General features: G+C 28.6%; 1 protein-coding gene and 1 long non-coding RNA gene across 3 annotated transcripts; one reads left to right on the top strand and one right to left on the bottom strand.

Annotated features, from left to right (window-relative positions):
• Window positions 1–563: 563 nt before the first annotated feature.
• Window positions 564–13,255, bottom strand: LOC105143168 (Importin subunit alpha-1). Of its 2 annotated transcripts, XM_011051256.2 has the most exons (12): window positions 12,830–13,255; window positions 12,187–12,267; window positions 11,660–11,952; window positions 10,051–10,303; window positions 9,207–9,342; window positions 8,606–8,973; window positions 6,542–6,862; window positions 5,858–6,090; window positions 5,492–5,750; window positions 3,886–4,039; window positions 3,320–3,684; window positions 564–2,685 (listed from the first exon to the last, which is right to left on the bottom strand). In XM_011051256.2, the coding sequence occupies exons 2-12, from the start codon at window positions 12,250–12,252 to the stop codon at window positions 2,356–2,358; spliced, it is 2,778 nt and encodes a 925-aa protein (XP_011049558.1). In that variant the 5' UTR covers window positions 12,253–12,267; window positions 12,830–13,255; the 3' UTR covers window positions 564–2,355. The 2 variants fall into 2 exon arrangements, with proteins under 2 accessions (XP_011049558.1, XP_087263383.1); XM_087407257.1 differs by lacking the exon at window positions 12,830–13,255 and having other exon boundaries at window positions 12,187–12,819.
• A 272-nt stretch (window positions 13,256–13,527) lies between these two features.
• LOC147909259 (uncharacterized) lies at window positions 13,528–14,740 on the top strand. The gene is made up of 2 exons (XR_015545552.1): window positions 13,528–14,353; window positions 14,477–14,740. It is a non-coding gene; the product is annotated as an uncharacterized LOC147909259 (long non-coding RNA).
• Window positions 14,741–21,992: the final 7,252 nt, after the last annotated feature.

The raw sequence follows: 21,992 nt of genomic DNA, 5'->3' as shown, positions 1-21,992 counted from the left end.
GTCGAGTGAAAGAGAAGCTTTGAGCATTAAATCAAATAATTCTTGTTGTACACCAAATTTGCGTTTTAACAATGATCTGTACTTATGGCTTTGCACAGTTCTATTGCATCCTTTTTTATTCTTAATAATTCTTAAAATAGATATACATGTTTCAAATAAGTAAAATATTTCGTATATATGTAGTAATTTAAATGATTTAAATACAAATTATTATAAAATATCAAAAAACATGCAATGTATTCACATATTACGTTCATTTTCAAATTTATGAAATATATGATTGAAATAAAATTTTAAGTGCTATAAACTTTATTTAATTTTTATAAATAACGAAATAGTTTAATTTATACTTACTTCGCTTTTATTATCAACATCAAAATTTTTTATGGATCTATTATTTTGATCTTCTCGAACAGATATTATTTGATTGATGATGATTTACTATAAATTTACTTGCACAAACATTAAAAAAAATTAGAAATAAACAAAATATTTTTAAAACAATAAGTGAATACTAATAATAAAAATATGAATAATAAACATTACGATGTAATACGATATACGTAAAAAAACATGATTGTATTAAATGTTGCTAATTTAAAATTTATCATACATAATGATTGCACACAAAGTGTTGAATATTTATTCATATGGAAGTTTATAACGAATTAATAAAATATATAATATCTAATACGTAAATAAATTGATTTCAAGCATATTTTTACTAATTAGCTAGTGTTATAGTTACCTGAATAAGCAGTCGATTTTATTACGTGAGCTCGTTCTTCTTTATCAAAGAAATTAAGTAACTTGTTTGATTGTTACTATTAAAAGTAAAAAGAATAATATTATCTTTTGCATTTATTGAAATTGATGAAAATAGATATCGAATAAAAGTCAAAATTACGCATTTGATTAAAGATATCTATAATGAGCAGACATGTTCGAGATTGTGCGTGAGTTTTGTTTTAGTCTGAGATTTTTTGATGTTTCTATCCCGAAAATCAGTTAATGTCGATAATCGGACAAATACGAACTCGCTGTTATTATCATATAATAAACTCTTTATTTCGGGCATGAATCGCTGATAATATCTATTTTTACAATGACTTAATATATACAGGGTGTTCTACATTAAATAACTCATTAAAATTTTCCACAAACTATGGTGGATACAGAAAAATGTTTCAAACAATAAGAAACATAAGAAGGTATTATTGATTTGACCATGGGTGATTTTTAAATAAACCCAGCAAACACAAAGTTACATGTAACGTTAGTTGTAATTTCCCATTCAACAATATACGTGTATTATATTAAAATTATATTGTTCTCAATAACTCTGTTACAAGACAATACCTCCATGCCCATTAATGAAAAAAATCTAGCGGATTAATATCAGGAAAAATGTGGGGGCAAAGGAGTAAGACTTTCTCTTCCATCTATTTGCATATAAAATATTCAATGCATTGCAGAAGGTAAACGGATGTTATTTTTAATACTTTCTTATTACAATAAATTTTTTTCCTTTCTGTTGTACTTATTTCATTATTTGCATCCATTCTCAAAATTTCTGAATTTTTCGTACTTAAGATCACATGAAGATCATTGTATACGTCATTGGATTCGTCTCGACTTCAGTTCTTACGCTATAAGATAGAAATATGTAGCCCTATTTAAAAAATCGATAACCTAGAAATAACTAAAAATATGAGAAAAAAATGATTCCCATCATAATATCCCTTCATGTAATCCTTCGAATCAAACAATTTATTCCTTAGGCATTTCCGCGTATCACTAAATGTAATGAAGTTATTGCCTTGTAATAAATTACTGAGACACTGCGTATAATTATATTTATATTTGATTAAATGTAAATGCTTTTTAGCGAGTACTTTTTGTCATGCAATTTTTCTATAACTTGATTAGTTAATATCTATTCTAATTCTTTTTAAATAGTTATTATCATGTATTACAAAATAATAATCAAGTCTCGTATCGATTGATCTCTTAAGTATAATAGTTTTTCAGTGCGAATTCAAAAATAAATTCATCAAGGAATTAAATTTGTTAATCAGTCCATCATTCAATCTGTTAAATTCAATAAAAAATCTCTTTAAATTCAGGAGAAATTTTTCAATATTTTAAAAATAGTCTATTTATTAAATTTTAGTTTAGTTTATTACATTAATAACATGTAATTAGTTTTATTATTTAATTTAATGAAGTTATTAAAAATTATGATTCCATGTATAATCATGTATTTTGCTTATTTAGATTAAAATTTATGAAAAGAAATAAGAACTTTTATCAATAGTTTTCGATTTACAAACATAAAATCAGTATATAAACTCGTTAAGAAAACAATGAGCTAATCATAATCATAGATTTTTCATAAATTATTTCATGTTCATGATATTGAAGAGCTTTCAGTTTATCTAATCCTCCAGCTTCTTTGAATGTAGTGACAAGTTTTTCTCTTTGTTTTACTTTCTCTGCAACATCCCAGATATTATTTAGACCATTTAAAGCACTAATAATATGCTTATGATTCTTCTCTCCCAATAAACTAGAAAGAGCTAACAGTATATTAGCATTTACTAATTCGGTCAGATGTTGACTTGTTGCACGCGAGATTAAATCCATTAAGATCCATTCAGTCATCTTTCGAACCATTCCTTTTCCCTATAAACAAATATGCATATATTTATTGTGTGTGTGTGTGTGTGTGTGTGTGTGTGTGTGTGTGTGTGTGTGTGTGTGTGTGTGTACACATATCCACAGTACTACAATCTCAAAATTACGTAGGATCTAATAGCATAAGTAAAAAATAAATAAAAAATCTCTGAGAGCCGACGCTAGTTATTGTTGCGAATATGAATTTATTATTATCAGTTACAATTAATAATAAATTTTTATTTATATCTGATTTGTACTAACAGTACAGTAAAAAAGAATGAATTGAAATGAATAAAAATTAATTCATTTCGATATTTACAAATTCGCGCTCCTGATTTTTCCAGTTCAATCAAAAAATAATAGACATGAATACATTCAAATACAATAATGAAAAGAAAATTTCATAATTCTATCCATTTGAGTTCAAAAATAGTTAAAACAAATATTTTCGGATTTACCTAAACATACTTACAAACTCAAATATTTTTCCAGTTCAATAAAAAAATAATAAAATACGGACATGAATACATTCAAATACAACGTAATGAAAAATATATTTCGCATTTCTATCCATTTGAGTACAAAAATAGTTAGAATAGATATTCGGCTGATCATTTCGGGTTTACCTAAACATACTTACAAACACAAATATTTTTATCATTGGTGGTAACAGACCAGCATCTAACACATTTTGAACTTGATTCATGTTATTAATCATTCCAAAGATAATCGAAACAATTTCCTTTGTAATATTTTGATTGGCACGATAATTTTGCAACAAGGAACAAAAATACGGCAAACAATCCGCTAAAATTAAAGCATCCGATTCAGCCGGCTCATCCATTCCTACTATATTTCTAATTGTTCGCAACGCTGGGATAAGAATATTTTCATCCTTCGATGTCAGACATTCAAAAATTTTCAATAGAATGCCAGTTTCCAATATTGCTCGTATGTTATGGTTGGATTTATAGGTAATGTAAGAGAGCATCTTGCAAGTATTGGCTGGAACAAACAGTAACGTAAAAAATTCATAGTAAATATCTTAAACATTTAAAATAAATTATACAATATATTAGGTGTAGTAAAAAGAAATCCATTATTTTTCCAAATCTGTATCTCGCAACGCGAGAGCCATCTATTGGAAAAATAATGGATTTCTTTTTACTATACCTAATATAAAATAGATAAAACGTGATTTCTTACAACGTAATTCTGGATTCACGTAATCTTGATTTCCACTATTGAATAGGTAATTAAATATTGGTAGAACAGGCCTAATTAATTCAAGAGATAAAGCCGAATCCGATTTTTCACATAAATAAGTTAAAGTCCTTACAATGTTGCAAATAGATCCTGTCTGTATCATTTTAGAAAATTAGTATTAGAAAATATTGAAATATTGTCTACTTATTAAAACAAACATAGTTTTAAAATTCTACTTAACATAAAAGCTAAGTTTGTCTTGTTAGTTTTTGTGCTAACCGCTAACAAAACATCGTTATCATTGTTTCATACTTCAGAGCGTTTTCTTAAAAGCATATAAGGTAAAAGCTAATTTTGTTAGCAAATGCTAACAAAAAAAGAAAATAAGAAAGTAATTCAAGAAATATTTCATTTCAATATAAATATATTCCACATATCTGACCTAATAGATCAAAAAGAATTATGATCTCGACCTGATATCAGATAAAATAAATGATTATCGAGAAAAGAGAGAGAGAGAGAGAGAGAGAGAGAGAGAGAGAGAGAGAGAGACTTATTTATAGAAACTATATTGTAATTTAAATAATAAATAATTACTCGCAAACGAATAGTACATTTAATATTTGAGATTATCATTGTTGAAATATTTATTATTTATTACAATAATTGTAGAAGAAATAGCTCTTCAATATACAGAGTTGATACTAATTACTCTAAAAGATTTTAAGTAGTGATTTCTCACACAAATTCAAGATGAAAATTTCATATCTGAAACGACTTAATTTTTAAGATACAGGATAACTAAAAGAAAAAAGTTTTGTTTTACTCAAAAATTTCAAAAAACACTTGAGTTATTTTATTTTAATGAAACTCTATATGTTTAAAACTGCAAAATAATTCAAGTGGTTTTTAAAGTTTTCGAAAAAAAAAAACGAATTTTTTTTCAATTTTGACAACCAGTATCTTTGAAACTAAGCCATTTCGGATATATAAGTCGAATGAAATAATAATAAGTCATGAAATTTTCAGCTTAAACTTATATAAAGAATCATCTTTTAAAATCTCTTAAAGTATTTAGTATTCATTCTTTACAATGAATAACTTTACACTTTCCTATGTAATTTTATATATTCATTGATAATTATTTTACTTTGCAGTTAAAAAGTTCACTTTATCAAAGCATAACTATATTTTTCCCGTATAATAATTTTTCTTTTAGGCACTATTTAAATTTATTTATTATAACTTTATTAGTTATAACTTTATTAAGTAAACAGAATGAAAAATATTTCTACCTAAATGTTTTAAATCAATATTGGCATAATTTGATTATCTTCAGTTTCTTGCATATAAGAGAAAAATGTAAAATTATAAAATTGATTTATTGCTACTATTAACAAAAAAAATTATATGAATATAATTTTTCTTTTAAAAATTTAATTTTACAAAAAATTAGCAATTATTTATTACATTTATTGTACAATATGCGAATTTCATTCATACATTTCTTAAATAAACGGAAAAAATATTGTCTTTGGAGTTAATAATAACAATATAAAAAGTAAGATAACGTAATTAAAGAATATTGTTAAATACAGTTACTTACTGGGATATCAGGTTTAATTAAGTCGACCAAAGAAGGTAGGGCATTTTGTTCAAGAGCAAGATCACGTGTATATGGTCTATCTTTGATTATAACTCCTAAAGAATGCACTGCTTGTTCCACAACATTAGAAGATGAAGACTTAAGTAGCTTCACTAATTTTGATATTATTCCATTTTTTATAACATACTGCGCTTCTTTGGAAAATATATTCGTGGTTACAGCAGTTAACAAAGATATTAATTCAACTTGCAAGACAAAACTAAATAAAAATAAAAAAATTATATCTTAAATATTATATTTACCATTGCACAATATACGAAGAAATATTTTATTTAAATAAATAAATTATTTTTATAGTTTTCATACTTGTCACTATCTAAGAGCTCAATACAGCGTGGTAATACGTCACTTTCTACGATATCACTTGCAAAAGACTTTGTTTTTGAATTAAATAATTTGCTATAAACTTGAATTGCCAATATGTGTAATGCTTTGTCTGATAATAGTGGCAGGTCTTGTACAATTTTAGGTATAGTTTCATTTAAAAGAAAAGATGGAACAATGGCTTTTGTTAATAAACTTGGAAGTTCTGGCTCGGTCTGAATATTATATTTTGACAATTGATTATCTTCTTTGGATATATATAATTATCACATAATTGAACATAAATTATGTACGATATCATAAAGCGTGCAAGATATTTATGTATAAATTTTAAATATATGAAAGATATCCTAAATCTTTCATAATTTTAAATATGTTGAACAGTCCCACACAACACACACACACACACACACACACACACACACACACACACACAAGCACGCACGCACGCACGCACGCACACACACACACATATATATGGAAATTTTTATCTAATTAATATTATGAACAATGACGTTCATTTTAGTACAAATATAAAATTATAATTTTATTTATAATATGTTTTCCTTATTCAGATAAAATTAAAAACTCTTTAGAAAAAAAAAATAAGGTTTTCCTACATAAATTGTTTTCAACATAAATAAACATATAAAAGTAACAACAAACCTTTTTAAAAAAAACATTTATTATGGCCAAAGATTTTTTATAAACTTTCTCATTCTTATGATGTTGAAGAGCTTCTATTTTATCTAATCCTCCAATTTTTTTTATCACAATGGTAAGTTTTTCTACTAGTCCTATTTTCTCTGCAGCATGCAAGATTTTAGTCAGACCAGTTAAGGCATTAATAATATAGGTATCGTTTGAGAGAAGTAAATTACAAAGAGCTGGTAATATACCAGCATTCACAAACTGATTAAACTGTTGAATTGTTGCTTTCGTTATCATAGTAGTCATAGCCCATATGGCTATTACTTTTGCATTTCTCTAAAAAAATTTATAGCATTATATATATTGACCTATGAAATTTTGTATCAAAATATTTGTATTATTTTGTATCAATATTTAAAACGAGTTTAATTTCTTATGCATAACTATAGTAAAAAGGAAGTAGTTATGGAATATGTAAAATATCACGATATCTTGTATAGTTTATGCTGAATTCACAATCTATTTAAATGTGACAACACTGCTATATTAGTCACACTGTTTACTGTGTTGTGAAAATTGTATCAGTTTTGTAGGATACTTTTACAGGTGTATATAGGATGAATCGAAAAAAAATTATTTTTACAATAAGAAAAATATATCAAAAAAAGTGCAAATAACAATTATAAAATTTTAATTTATTCGGAGGACAGATCTAAAATTTTAATTTATTTGGAATTTTGAGTTCAAGTTTTATATATTTTCTAATTTTTGGAAAATAAAAAGTTGTGTATTTGACGTATTTATGTTATTTGTCAGTGAAATGATAATCAATTAATATCAAATGATGACATTTAAACCAAAAATATAATAATTAGAAAACTTTCCGACTGTTAATTTAAAAGAATTACAGAACAGATTAAACCGCCAATTTTAGCCATTTTTTCATTCTAATGTACCATTGTTCTGAGAGATTGCAAAATGCTTAACACTTCAAATGACATATTAATTCTGAAAATAAGGTCTTTATATTTTTATTTATGAAAGAAAGGATTGTACAACTCTTGTGTGGAGATGGCTACTATCTAATAGTGAGTTTCTCCCTGACCCATCCCAATTCAATCATGATGTTTCCAAATTAAAAAATGCAAACATAGATAGTACATAACAAGCATAGATAGTATATAAATATTAACTAATTGCTATTAAATCTATCTTTTTATCGTAGAAAGATGTTATAAAAATAAAGTTGATGACATAAAATCGCATACAAAGTTAACGGAGAAAACAGATGAGACATTTGTTCGATTAATATATTGACAAGAAATTGACATAAAACAAAGATTTTAGAACAATAACAGACTGTGATCATAAACAAGCCCAAAGTAATTGATAAAATTTATTCATAATTTATACATGCATTTGAAATTGTGAATCTTTCTTCAGATAAGCCTGTTTTCATAATATATGATTACCTAAAGATTAAAGGTTACCAACAGATTCATCAATAAAATTCATTCATGAATTTCTTGGTTTAATCTTTAGATAACCGTATATTGTGAAATTGGGCTTTAATGGTCAAATAGTTTTCTTAATTATAATTTTGTATCTAATTACGATTATCCAATACTATTTAAATTACACAAATATATCGGATGTATTTTCATATTTTTCTATAAATTAAACTAAATCTTCATAGATCTTCTGAGAGAAAAATTTCAGTTAAAGCCATTCTTCGATTAACTTGAAACTTTTCATCTATTATCTGGGTATTAAATGATATCTTTTAATCCTATATGCTTATCATATCGTAAAAACATTTTCTCCGATCCACTTTAGGATGTATTCTGTACGTAATTTTGAGAAATATATAATATATTGATATTAAATATATATAACTTTAGTCCATAGCTTAGAGCCTTGAATGTAGCTTCCAAATTATATAAATGAACTAAATTTGGTGATAAAATACGTGCATATATTCGATATGTAAAATTAAAGAATGTACTAAGTATAATAATTGCTGGTACTATGTACCAGTTACTAATTCCATAATCAATTTTATTCTTATTAAATACTTACAAATAGAATTTCGTTTATCAGTACCATTAACAGTCCAGCATCTATTACACTTTGGATTTGGTCCGTATTGCTTGCCATTTTACAAATTAACCAAAGAATTTCCTTTGCAATAATATCTTGACAGTTAGCATAATACCAATACAAAGAACGAAGACGCAACAATCCTCCTGCAGAGATGACAGCATCTCTTTGAGTATTATCACCCATTACCACTATATTTCTTACGGTGAACCATGCTGGGATAAAGATACTTTTCATTTTCGATATCAAACAATCTAAAATTTTCGGTAGAATGCCAGTTTCCATTATCGCTTGTATATTATCGTTAACTCCATCAGTAAGGTAATAAAGTATCCGGCAGGTATCGGCTAAATTAAACAACAATGTAAGTATCTCAAAATTAGAATTCCTTATGGAAAAATTCAACTCGCGAAAAACTATTGGAAATAGTTAAAAGATTATTCATTTAATTTAAATATTGTACAATATCCGTTCAAATAGTTTTGCACAAATCTGACAATATTTTTCCATAAGGAATAAAATACATAATACTAAAGTAACGATAGATACTAAAGTAACAGATAAATCGCGAATATCTTACAGATTATGTTGTTATTTTCACTATTTAATAGACGATCAAAAACTGGCAGAAGAGGTTTAATCAATTCAAGACTTAGAGGTGGATTCCTTAGACATAAACTAGATAAAAGCCACGAGATGTTGTCCATGAATGTCACCTGCATGTTTTCTCAGTATCAAAAAATATTGGAATATGATCTACTTAATAAAACATACTTTTAAAATTTTATTTAACACAAAACTAAGTTTTATTGCTAGCTTTTATGTTAAACGCTACAAACGTTGCTATATCAATTCATTTCTTTATGAATTATTATATTTACTTTTTATGTCAGCTCTATAAGAAGCTTAGTTTGACATTGCTATACATAGATACTCTACATTTATGTATAGTATATATTTCTCTCTTTTAAGCACTACTTATAAATCTCATTTCTTAAATTAATTGTAATTTAAATAATTAAACGTAGTATTCAGAATATTACTATCTGAATATTGTAATTGAAAATATCGATATAATTTAATTATCTTCAGTTTTTCGCAAAATAACATTAAGAATATAATATTACAAGAACCAGAGTATTAGAAAGTACAATACAAAATTATATATACATAAATCAAAATATTTTATGATATTATAATATTATAAAATTTATTCATTGCTAGTATTGTATATTTAATAATTAATTGTTACTAAATGTCTCTTAAAAATTTTGTCACTGATTACTATTTGATTTACAAATAACGTTTATATACCGACTCTCTAACAAACAAACAAAAATATTGTTTCTGAATATCTGTGCTGACAATAAGAAAGCAAGCAAGATAAATAGTCAAAGAATATTTTTAAATAAAATATCACTTACTGAAGTATCAGGTTTAATTAAATCAACTAAAACAGATATAGCATCATGTTCAAAAGCAAGATCACGTGCATAGGGAATATCAATTATATTTCCTAACACATAAACTGTTTGTTCGACAATAATTGAAGATGTAGACTTAAGTAGTTTCATTAATTTTGGTATTGCTTCATATTTTATATAATTCTCCGATTCTTCGAATCCTCTCGAAGTAATAACAGTTAATAAAGATATTACTTCAAATTGCAGGCAGATGCTACAAATAGAATTTAAAAAATTGCCTTATTCATATATGAATATATCAAGAAATAGATAAAAAAAAAATAGTCAATAACATACGATTAAATTGGAAATATAAAGAAGTTAGAAAACATTTTTATTAGCGTGTGTGTTGTGTGTGTGTGTGTGTGTGTGTGTGTGTGTGTGTGTGTGTGTGTGTGTGTGTGTGTGTGTGTGTGTGTGTGTGTGTGTAGGTATACAAAGTGATTTTAATCAAACATCTTGAATATTTCGTTTATTTTTGCTGATACACAAAATGTTTTAAATGAAAGTGAAATAGTTTCGAGGAGGATGTATTGGTCATGTTGTTTTTTTTTTTCTAGATAGAGGTACCAAAAAGATATAAAGTTCACCTCCATTTTTTTAAATGAAATTGCGATTTTTTTTTACACAATATGATATATATTCCTCTAATTATTCTGCATATAAATGAATTAAGATAGTAACAAAAAACCAATAGTTGCGAGATATTTTACACTTTATTCTGGCACATATTGACATAAAATGTTAAATAACTCTTAAACTATTAAATGTTAAATAACTCGTAAACTATTTTCGATAATCATATCTTAATACTTTTATGAACAAAATAATGGGATGAATTAGTTAATGTAAAGAAAACATATCGTTGCTTTAAAAAAATATGTATGCAAAATGGATAATTTTTTAAAAAATAAGCAACTATGTGTTTTCTTTTCACTAACTGATTCGTCTCATTATTTTGTTCGTAAAAGTATTAAGATATGATTATCAAAAAGTTAATAGTTTACGAATTTATTTAACATTTTATGTCAATATGTATCAGAATAAAATGTAAAATATCTCGTTAACTATTGGTTTTTGATATACAATCTTAATACTTTTATTTAAAAAATGGAGGACCTTCATATCTTTTTGACGCCTCCATCTAGACGAAAATTATTATCAGTATATAATAGCCCCCTTTACACCGTGTAATTTTGATTATATAAATCTTTCTCTACATCTTGTTTAATAAAAATGAACTTTATTATACTTTTGAAAAGTTTTTGATATCAGCTATTAGACTCTGGAATCAAAAATAGAACGATTAATTTAAAAAAATCGATGTGACCTTGACCTGATATTGGTGACGCCATCCAAGGTCAAACTGATAAGATCATTAAGTAGATCTTTTTAAATCCTAAAATTTTTATCTAAAATATTTTTCTTAAAAATGCATACTTTTTGAGATATTTAGTCGACTTGAAATTTTTGGCGGGCACTGTATATATGCTGCATAAGAGCTCAATGAACGGTCATAAATAATTTACTTAATTCTATGAATTGTTTTTCTATTTTCATAGGTACATACTTGTCGCTGTCTAAAAATTCAATGCAGCGTGATAAGATGCCACCTTTTATCATATCATTCACAGTATTCCTTTCTCGACCTAATTTTCTGTACATTTGAAATGCTGTCAATTGTAATGTTTCGTCTGATGAGTTTATGTTGTTTGCAATTTCATTTAATACAGAAAGATCGGATGAAAGAACTTGGTTTGCATGAAATAGTTCTTTTAGTACCTTTAAATCGCGTCTTATCCATCGAATTTCTTTTACGGTTCTACACATATCCATTTCATTCTTTTTTATTTCTAATAATTCCTAAGATATATATATATGTATCAAATAAATACAATGTTTCGTATACATGTAGTGATTTATGTGATTTAAATCATTGAAATGTAATAAAAATTATATGGAATATCAAAGAACATGCAATATATTTACATATAACATTCATTCTTAAATTTATAAAATATATAATTAAAATAAAAATATCTGCTATAAATTTTATTTAAATTCTATAAATCACAAAATAATTTAATTTACACTTACTTCGTCTTTAATATAAACTTTAAAGTTTGTTGTGAGAATGTGATCATAATTTCCTCGAGAAGACATTGTTTAGATGATTTACTGTAAATTTGCATAAATGATAACAAAAAAATTCAAAATAAACAAGCATCTTTAAGACAGTAATGTGAATACCATAAGGGGCTTCACACAGTAAAAGGAACAGGAAACAGAATATGAATTTCAACTTATCATAAATCGTATTGTGGAATGCAGTTTCTGCTAGGTTGAAATTCTTATCTCTGTTCTCTGTTCCCTATTCCTTTTATTGTAGCCCCTAACTGAATAACGAAAATCACGTAATAACGTGTAAAACTGTGATTGTATTAAATGTTGCTAATTTAAAATTTATCATATATAATGATTGCACATAAAGTGTTAAATATTTATTTGCACGGAAGTTTATAACGAATTAATAAAAAAGCTTTATTTATATATTATCTAATATATAAATAAATTGATTTCAAGCGTACTTTTACTAATTAGTCGGTGTAAAGCTACCTGATTAAACTGTCGATTTACCACATGCCCGGTATGCCCGTGTTATTCGTTTTTCTTTGTCAAAGAATTTAAGTAACCTGTTACTATTGTCAAAAATAAAAAAAGAAAAAAAATTTTATCTTACAATTATCGATGAAAATAATTACGAATGGAAGTCAAAACTCCGCACTTGATTAAAGATGTCCGCAATGAATACGAGACTGCCCTGAATTATGCGAACAAGTATTATTCTGGGGTCTGATGTTCTTAGATCCCGAAAATCAGTTAATATCGAAAAATAACGAACAAATACGAACTCGCTGTTATTATAATACAATAAACTCTTTATTTTAGGCACGAACAGCTGAGCGTTCCTGATTCGACAGATCTAGTTTACACCTAACAACTGACTCGTACCCTCAAAGAGATAAACAGATAAGACTAAGGAAACTTCTAGAGTCCTAGGCTATGTTCCAAAACTTTCTCTCTAAGGGAAATTTTAATTCTCGAAATATATAATACTAGAGAAAAAGTACCCGAGAGAGGATATGCCGGACCAAAACCCGCGAAATGCTGCTGCGCACTACTGCCCCCTGACAAAATGAATATAAACTACATAGCTCTGAGGATAATACGTCCACTTTTCTGAGGATAATAAAAATGTATTTAATAAAAATAAAAATGTATTTAATAAAAATAAAATGCTTGAAATACGACTTAATTTATATGTACATGTAGCTTATTTAAAATATAAATATTAAACATTTATAAAAATATAATACAACTTTAATGTTAATATTGTTTTAAGCGAAATAAACATTACGCACATGTAAGAGATTGCAGAGATGAATATTTCTGATGTACAATTTGAATGTAGCACGATTATGAACCAAGTATCAATTTATCATCTGGAGTTGAAAAGTGGACGTATTACCTTCAGAAAAGTGAACGTATTACCCTCAGAAAAGTGGATACATTATCCTCCGAGTTATATAGTGTACATCCACTTTGTTAGAGGGCAGTAGTGCGTGGCAGCATTTTGCTATTACAGATTTTGGGCCGGCATGTCTTCTTTCAAGTGTGACCTTCTTTCTGCGTGTGACCTGTAACCAAGTGACAGCCAATATTTTTAACTTTTCCCAAGGCGCGATGGCACTAAAATCAGCAGGTCTCGATTTTCCATGGATTTTCCGAACTTATTTTCAGACTTCGAGTTTGATCTCCTTATTACTTCGTGATCAACACCTTCCCTATGCGACGAATCTTGTTACTTTATCACCTTCGAGAATGACTATGGCATATTATGTGGAGGAAATTTTATGTCTTCATTACGATGCGTCGTCGAATAAAAAAACGCAATTTTATCTTGATGGACAACGCTCGCCCACATACCACCAGAATTGCAATTAACTTTCTCGAAGAAAACAACATCGAGATACTACAATCATCAATGAGTGCAGATTTAAATTCCATTGAACATGTATGGGATATGATGAAAAAAAGGAAAAAAATTACGAATATTAGAGGAACCGCCAACAAATCTGTAACAAGTGGAAGCAGTATTATATTGAATATGATATGGGAAATTCCTCAGGCTTTAATTAGAATTTCCATCAATATGCATACATTTCAATGTAAATTGGGGACCTTATGAAGATAGAGGAAAAAGGTGAGAAATAAAAGAATAATGTACCTACTTATTCAATATGATAAATATTCAGGCTCGTATTCAGAACGCGCGTTATTCAGTTACCGCGTTAACATACTACAATTTACATCACGCATACTATAGAATTTCAGAGATAAAAGCTCGTTCTGAATACGGAGCTCAAAGTATATAAATTTAGATTAAACTTCGCAGCACACTGGAATGTTACGGAGACAGATGCATCTTTCTACAACAGTTGAAAGAGTAGTGCTAGATAATCTAATAATGCTAGATAAAAAGTGTTAGATAATCATATAAATAAGTTATTATAAAATGTCAAACGATGTATAATCAACATAAAAAGTATAGGTACATGGATTATTCAATACAAATACAAATAAAACACAGTATTGGTTCTTTTCGTTTTATTGTACCAAAAAATTGCATCTTGTTCAATCATCATTAATTCAATATAATATATATATATATATTAAATATATATATATATTTATATTTATATTTGTTATATCTTATTTATAATAAATATTTGTAATAGCGTAATGTTCATTGTTTGTCATTGTTTTATTGTGTTCACGAACCATGAAAACGTGGATTCAGCAAGTTCGTAATCATCGTCATCATGTGCTAACTAGAAAGACGTTCTGTGTGATTGGTCAGATTCGGGAAATCTGGTAAAAGACACGCCAGATCGTCGAATTATTTCTGTCTCACCTCCGTTTTCTCTTTTGCTTTTTTTTTCTTTCGAAAAGGCCGGATCATTCGAAAGTAATTCTTTCCTCTCGGCGTACTTATCGTTGACATAGCTTTCTTCTTCTTTTTGCTAACAGTACCAGCATTTTACATAGACAATTCATACATTGAAACAATAGATACCTAAGGAAACTTTACATCTAGCTGTAGTGAGGTGCCCGTTCCCTTAAATTCGTCCTTTAGAATTATTTTTCTGAATATATTTTCTGAATTTATAGCGCGTAAGTCCAAAAAAATGTATCACTTTTTTATTCTTTGATAAAGTTAGACCTATGCCATCTAAAGTTGTTACATAATACAATCGCAATAGAAATCACGTGAATTTTTCATTCGTTATTACTTATATAATAATTTTATAATTTTACTTTCAAAAATAATGATTTCTAAATTTGTAGTCAATTGAAAATCTTATATTAAGAACACTCTCATATTAAAATATAGAATATATAAAGATAAAATTGATTTTGTAAACACCTCATTTAATCTCGTATCGTATTTTTGAATCATATATATATTATCTAAATATTTTACTTCATTATTAACCTATTCTGTAAATTCTGAATTTTAATAAGGAAATACATTATGCATTTCTGTGAATTATCCCAGCTCATTACGAATGCAAATAATTATCATTTTACAAAGCTTTTGACAATACATTGAGATAATTAAATACAGCGGAATTAAATATGCCTCGGTCAAACAATTTTATTGTACATTATATTATGTTACGTTATTAATGCGATCATTTTAGAAATTCCGCTCGATTTTTCTCCATTTTCTTCGTTGACCAATTCAAGGATAACGGGTTCTTCACGAGCCGAAGCAGCGCAGCTAATTACCATATACCGTAAGAAAATATATGTACCTCTACAGACACCAATAATTCGATCTTCACGATTGTACATGGAACATAGAAACGGTTCCCGAACAAATCCTCCGAACGAGTGTTCCGAACTTTATCGTCATCATTATCATCATCACTACGTTAGTTTATAAAGCTTTACTTTGCCAGTGTTAATTAACGGATATCTCGTCGATTCCCCGTAAACCCTGCAGTACAGCAGTCTTTGTGCCAATTTTTCTTGAGAGCTTTCAGTAGCTAATAACGCGAACACATTACGAGGTGTATTTGCTCTTTTTTTTTTTTAACTTTTCGATATATTGTTCGGCAAAAATTTCCTTTAGCAGCTCTCCGGTCACGCTCTTCATGATTTCGTCGTTAATAAGTATGGCAGTGACTAGGAACCACTGGGGAAAACGTAACGTTACTGCAGAGTTAATGTCGATCGTCGTCCACGAGAGAGTTAGTACAACTCCTTAGCATTTTATACGTCGCTACATGTGTTACGTTTGAAAAGGGTCTACCAGCGATATCGAAATCTATAATCGAAAAAATCCGTTTCACTGCGTAAAAGTAGTCGATTGAAGGATCGCGAGCATTGCTGCGTCCTTCAGTCTCCTGATTTCTTCGCAGCACGCACTAAACGACGTTTTCTCTAAAGTAAGTAATTCGCAGTTGTCATTTTCGAAATTGGTATTTTTAAAGTGATACTCTTATTACGATAATCATAATAAAATGTCTATCCCAATATACGTAAATAGAATTTAATAAATATCCCACAATTTCATTTTCTAGCAATATAAATAAATAAATTCCGTTTTCGAGTTAATTATTTTCCAATCATTTTAATTAATCGTTTAGCGAATTAATCGTTTTCTAGTACTTTTCTCACATTTGCATTTAATATAGTTTCTACACAGTAAAAAAGATTTTGTATTTATTATATTACGTTAAAACGCGAATCCTTGTTAAAATTTTTGTGTTGAATTTTTAATATATCCGAATGTTGACTTAATAATATTAAAGAAATAGTATTAAAAAAATGTTAAACATTAATTTAACACAAAATATTCAAATAATACAACGGCATTATATTAAAAATTTAACATTCTCGATGTTAAAATAATACAATTTATAGGTAAGTAAACAAATAACATAAAAATGATGCAATTTTAAAACATAAATTGTAAAAATAAATGAATAAAATATGTGTTAATTTAATGTATTATAAATGTTAGTTTTACTAAAGAAATATGTTCTGTGCAATTAGTTACATATTTTATATGTAAAAAGGTATAGATATTTTGTGTTAATTTTCTCTTTATAACGGTAAATATCTGTTAAATGAGTTAAATCTATATATTGCATATGTTAAATATCACAGAGGCATCGTCTAAATTAAAAATGTAAAAATATCATCTAATTTCAGTTAAATTTAACATTATAAATATATCAATTTAACATAAAATTTATTTTTACTTTTAAATTGTGTTAAAGTATTAGCTTCTTGTGTTAATTTTTTACATAATATTTGTGTTATTTTCTAACATATTCATCTTATGTTAAATTAACTCAAAAATTTGGGTGAACCGTTTGGGACATGTGAAATGTGTTAAATTTAACATAAAATTTTTTACTGTGTATGAAAATACCGTACTATCTTGTCTCTAATTTTTACTCGATAATTAAAAAAACTTACACATACATCGTAATGCGGACCGCTAAGAAAACGTCTCTTCCTTTTAGCATTATGCTCTTGCCTTTTCATCTCTTTCAACCTCTCTATCGCCATATATAGTCGAAATATTAAATCCTTATCATTTCCAGATGCATAAGCGAGCGTAAACTTTTCATTCGAGAGAATATGTCCTCCTCTCGCGTCACAAATTGCACTTAATTTAATATCATAATTTTATTTTTTGCGTTAATAATTCTGTTTCTTCGCGACGGAGCAATTTTCACTTTGCGTGATTACGCAAAACCCATCGGGATTATTTATTTTTCTCAGACGCGGTAAAAAATTGGCCTCGCTTATCTACATGGAAACGGTTTAGGTCAAAGTTCTCGCACAATCGTTGAGTAATATAAAGCAGTAATAACACACGCGAAAATCTGTCCATTGCGAACGTCGACATTGTCCAAAGTAAAAGTAACAAAAGTGCCAACGAAATTAATAGTTTCTTTAATATTGTTAATTACATTTCCCGGATGTGCTGCAGAATAAGAATGTCTAGAATGCATTTAAATTGCTAGACCGATCATAGAAATATCAGCTATCATTTTCTTCGCGTTTGCTGCATTGCTCGATTACTATCGTCCCGTGACAATGTCGGCGTTCACTATCTAGTTTGCACACGGCTAGGTCATTTTTATCGCTGGATCTAAGTTAGAAGATTAGGGCTTGTTCAATTTTCAATTGGAGATAAGGTAGCAAGAAACGGATCGCTGTCGCGCGATCGAGTTGTAAAACGAATTTGCCAAACTATATCGAAATGCATATTCCGCAAGCGCAACTGCATCGTCGTTGTCGGGCGACTAGTTTCGATCGTACGATCAAGATTGATATAACGATTGTATCCTCCTTATTACAACTTTGTTAATCAACCATTATTGCAAACGCGTCTGACGCTCGTGCCGTCGTCGGCACGCTCGCTAACATCGATATATAATTACGAACGAGTAGCAAAAATATTGCTGTCTCCCTGTCTTGATTAAAACATCTGAAAATGGAGAGAGTACGTTCCCCTCTCAATTATCTAGTTTACCTCGCGAGAAAAACATGATGTCAAATCAGGATACGTGCTCCGCCGGCGGAACAGGAATAGCAGCCGTTCATCATCTTCTTTATTCACGTCACGCCTGGAATCCTGAACGAGTGCCTACTATATACTTAAGTGCGTTTTAAAGAGTATCTTTGATAACGATCACTCTATCGACTTCCATCTCCCAATTTCGACATTTCAAAGAACGTAACACGACAGAATTATAATTTCCGTAGAATGAAAATCTTGGACTAAATCTCGGCCCCGAGTGTATCTGCTTTTCCTCTTCTTCCATTTTTGTACAACATTTCGAAGTTACAACTCCGAATATGATTCTCGCAAAAGTCCAGTAGACCATATATGCCGTATATCGTGGCACGAAATTAATAGTTTCGTTTGGAACGTGTTTGACATTGCATGCTACGTGAATGTGTGTGTGTGTATGTACGTAGATATACATATATATATGTCGTTTGATCAAACTGAATTGGGCAAAAACGAATCCCTCGCCCTTTGATCACAAATTGTTGACAGAAATTTTGGCAAACACGTGACATCGCCCATCGACAGCTTACTCTCTTTCTCTGTATCGGAATTGTCATCCGTAAATATAACTTATATCTTCGCGAATAAGATTTACGGTGAGACACTAAAAACACAGATTATGTTATGTAACGGCAAAGAACCAATCAATCACAATAATCGTAGTTTCAAATTCTCTCGTTTCAATTCTCTACAACTTATAATTATCACTATATAGATTATGTGTTTCTCGTGTTACGTAACGACTCCTTTGCATCCTTTAAATGTACAATTACTCGGAAAACATTCGACGTATCTTACGGAATTAAAGGAACGACATAAGCAATGCATCTTATTATACGCGAGACTCTAATCGTTTTGTATGAGACAGGTTGCTCACGATTATAAAAATAATTGATTATCCATTATTTATGATCACAGAGGGGAAAATTAAATGGCGATGGAACCCGACGTAGGATAAAGAACATGCAACTATCGCTATATTATATCATTGCAATACATATATAAAAATATGCCTTTAGACGTATTATTCAATGTTACAAAAAGGTTTTGAACACAATAGAGGCAATGGATCTTCGCATCATAAAACGAAATATTAGTTAACATTAATCTAAGCATTAATCCGATAATAATCCAATATCTACACATATTATGGAAAATTTTTTATCTTCGTTATAATAATAAGCGTGCGCGCGCGCGCGCACTGAACAGGGAATACTAAAAAACAATCCCAATAGTCGAAATGGAGACGCGATAAGTTATCAGTTGATAGGAGGAACAAACAACACTTGCAAAAAAAAATATAAAAAATGATTATTAAAATTATCCTTCTTCGCTTAGTTAAACAATTCGTTAGTAAAACCATACATAATAGCTAATACAAAGTTATGCGAATATGATCGATAAAATATATATATATATATTTTTTTTATTTATATATATATATATATATATATATTTATGCGTATAACTAGTCAATAATTCTATATGTTACATATATAATTAGCAACGATGTGAGATCTGAGAGCACGACTTCAAACTCAATCGACACGGTTCCATGGGAAACGCACATTCTAGTATGATGATTTTTGGTTTTGAACGAAGTCTAAAAGTACAGTGCCGACGAGACATTAGACGCGTTAAAGCGACATTGTGCTAACTTACAAAAAATAAAATAGAAGAGACGCGCGTTCCTGTGAGAAATACAGTGCGAATAAAAGAATAGCAGAATTTTTTCTTTTTCTAAGTACAGCTGAGATAATTCTAAGTGTTCAGGCTGAATAAAATGTACATTTGTCTTGACGTACATTCAAGTGACGCACATATCATACTTTGTTGATTGCACACCGAGTTTCAAAAACTAATGAGATAATAACAATAACGAAGCCAATATATAGACGAACATTACGAAAAATATGACAATGAGCAACTGACGGATTTTGAAACATATCGCTTTACATAATTGCACGAGAAAAAAATATAGAAATATAAAAACGGCATTGCTTCTGGTAAGTTATACGAAAACTGTACTGATTTCACTTATTATTAGTCTTAATAGCATAACTTTTCGAAACGGTAAATACATTGCAGTACATGTCGTCAACGGAATGGATTCGCTGGGAAACAGGCCGTGTCCATGAAAGTTCGTCTTAAATAATAATGTAAAGCGTGAATATCCCTACGTATAAATTATCGTTTATCGTATAAAATAACGTTCTTTAAAAAAAAAAAGATAAGCGCAGAACTGTTGCATAATACATTAAAAACCTGGATAAGGTTCATCGGTGGATAAAATAAAAGTTGCGAGAGTGTGCGCAACGAAATTGTATAAATATACAGTATATTGACTAAAAAATCGTAACTTTTGTTTTGCTATTTACATTCTGAATTTGATTACTGTAGTTGCTGCATTTACGACCGATGCGCCTACGCAACGTAGTTATAGTGACATTACGATTATTGTTGTATCAATTCGGCGTCATATCTGTTCAAAATTTTCAAGATGGACAATCGGATTGATCGTTGAAATTTTTCACGCTTTCTTACATATTTTTTCCGTTGATGTCCTATACATCTTTCAATTATCAAGAAATTATTGAAGCCTAGTAATCGACGTTTATCTCTAGTTTCTTAAAACACATTCGGTATTAATTTGCAATGCTTTAAGCATAATTAATTTCGTCCAAAGATCCGTTAACGCTAAATGCTCGTCGTATTCACTCATATATTCCAATGAAATTCTTTACCAGAGACCCATATAATAAGGCACGTTTTTTTGCCTGAGAAGGCACTGAAATATAATGTTTATACTTACGTACAGCTATAAATCGCATTGCATACATGTAAATCATGCAAAGGAGGGAGATATATTTGAAACGAGATACTATTGATCGAAGATTATTGTGCATCAAAGTTTATACAATTTTATATTTTATAAATTTACAGTTTTCCTACACTTTGCCAAACAATTCTTTAATCTACTTGGTTCTTTTTGAAAATTTAAACTCGCTGATATATCGTCAATCATAAAAATAAATTTAGTCCTTTCCTCGCACTTTCCATTCGTGTATTCGAATTCACGTTTTGCTTATTTCAGCGATGATACAACCATAGTTTTTGTTTCTCAAACGGAAATTCCCTGAGTTCTTTGATTTCATTTTCTTTAGTTCTAATACTTGAAATAAACTTAAAACTGCATTAGCGGATGGAAGTAATGATTAATTAAGTAAGGATAGTTGTTCTT

Source organism: Acromyrmex echinatior, chromosome 6, assembly GCF_024713525.1.
Source record: "Acromyrmex echinatior isolate Ae372 chromosome 6, ASM2471352v2, whole genome shotgun sequence".
Taxonomy (NCBI): domain Eukaryota; kingdom Metazoa; phylum Arthropoda; class Insecta; order Hymenoptera; family Formicidae; genus Acromyrmex; species Acromyrmex echinatior.
This window is presented reverse-complemented; position numbering and strand designations above follow the sequence as displayed.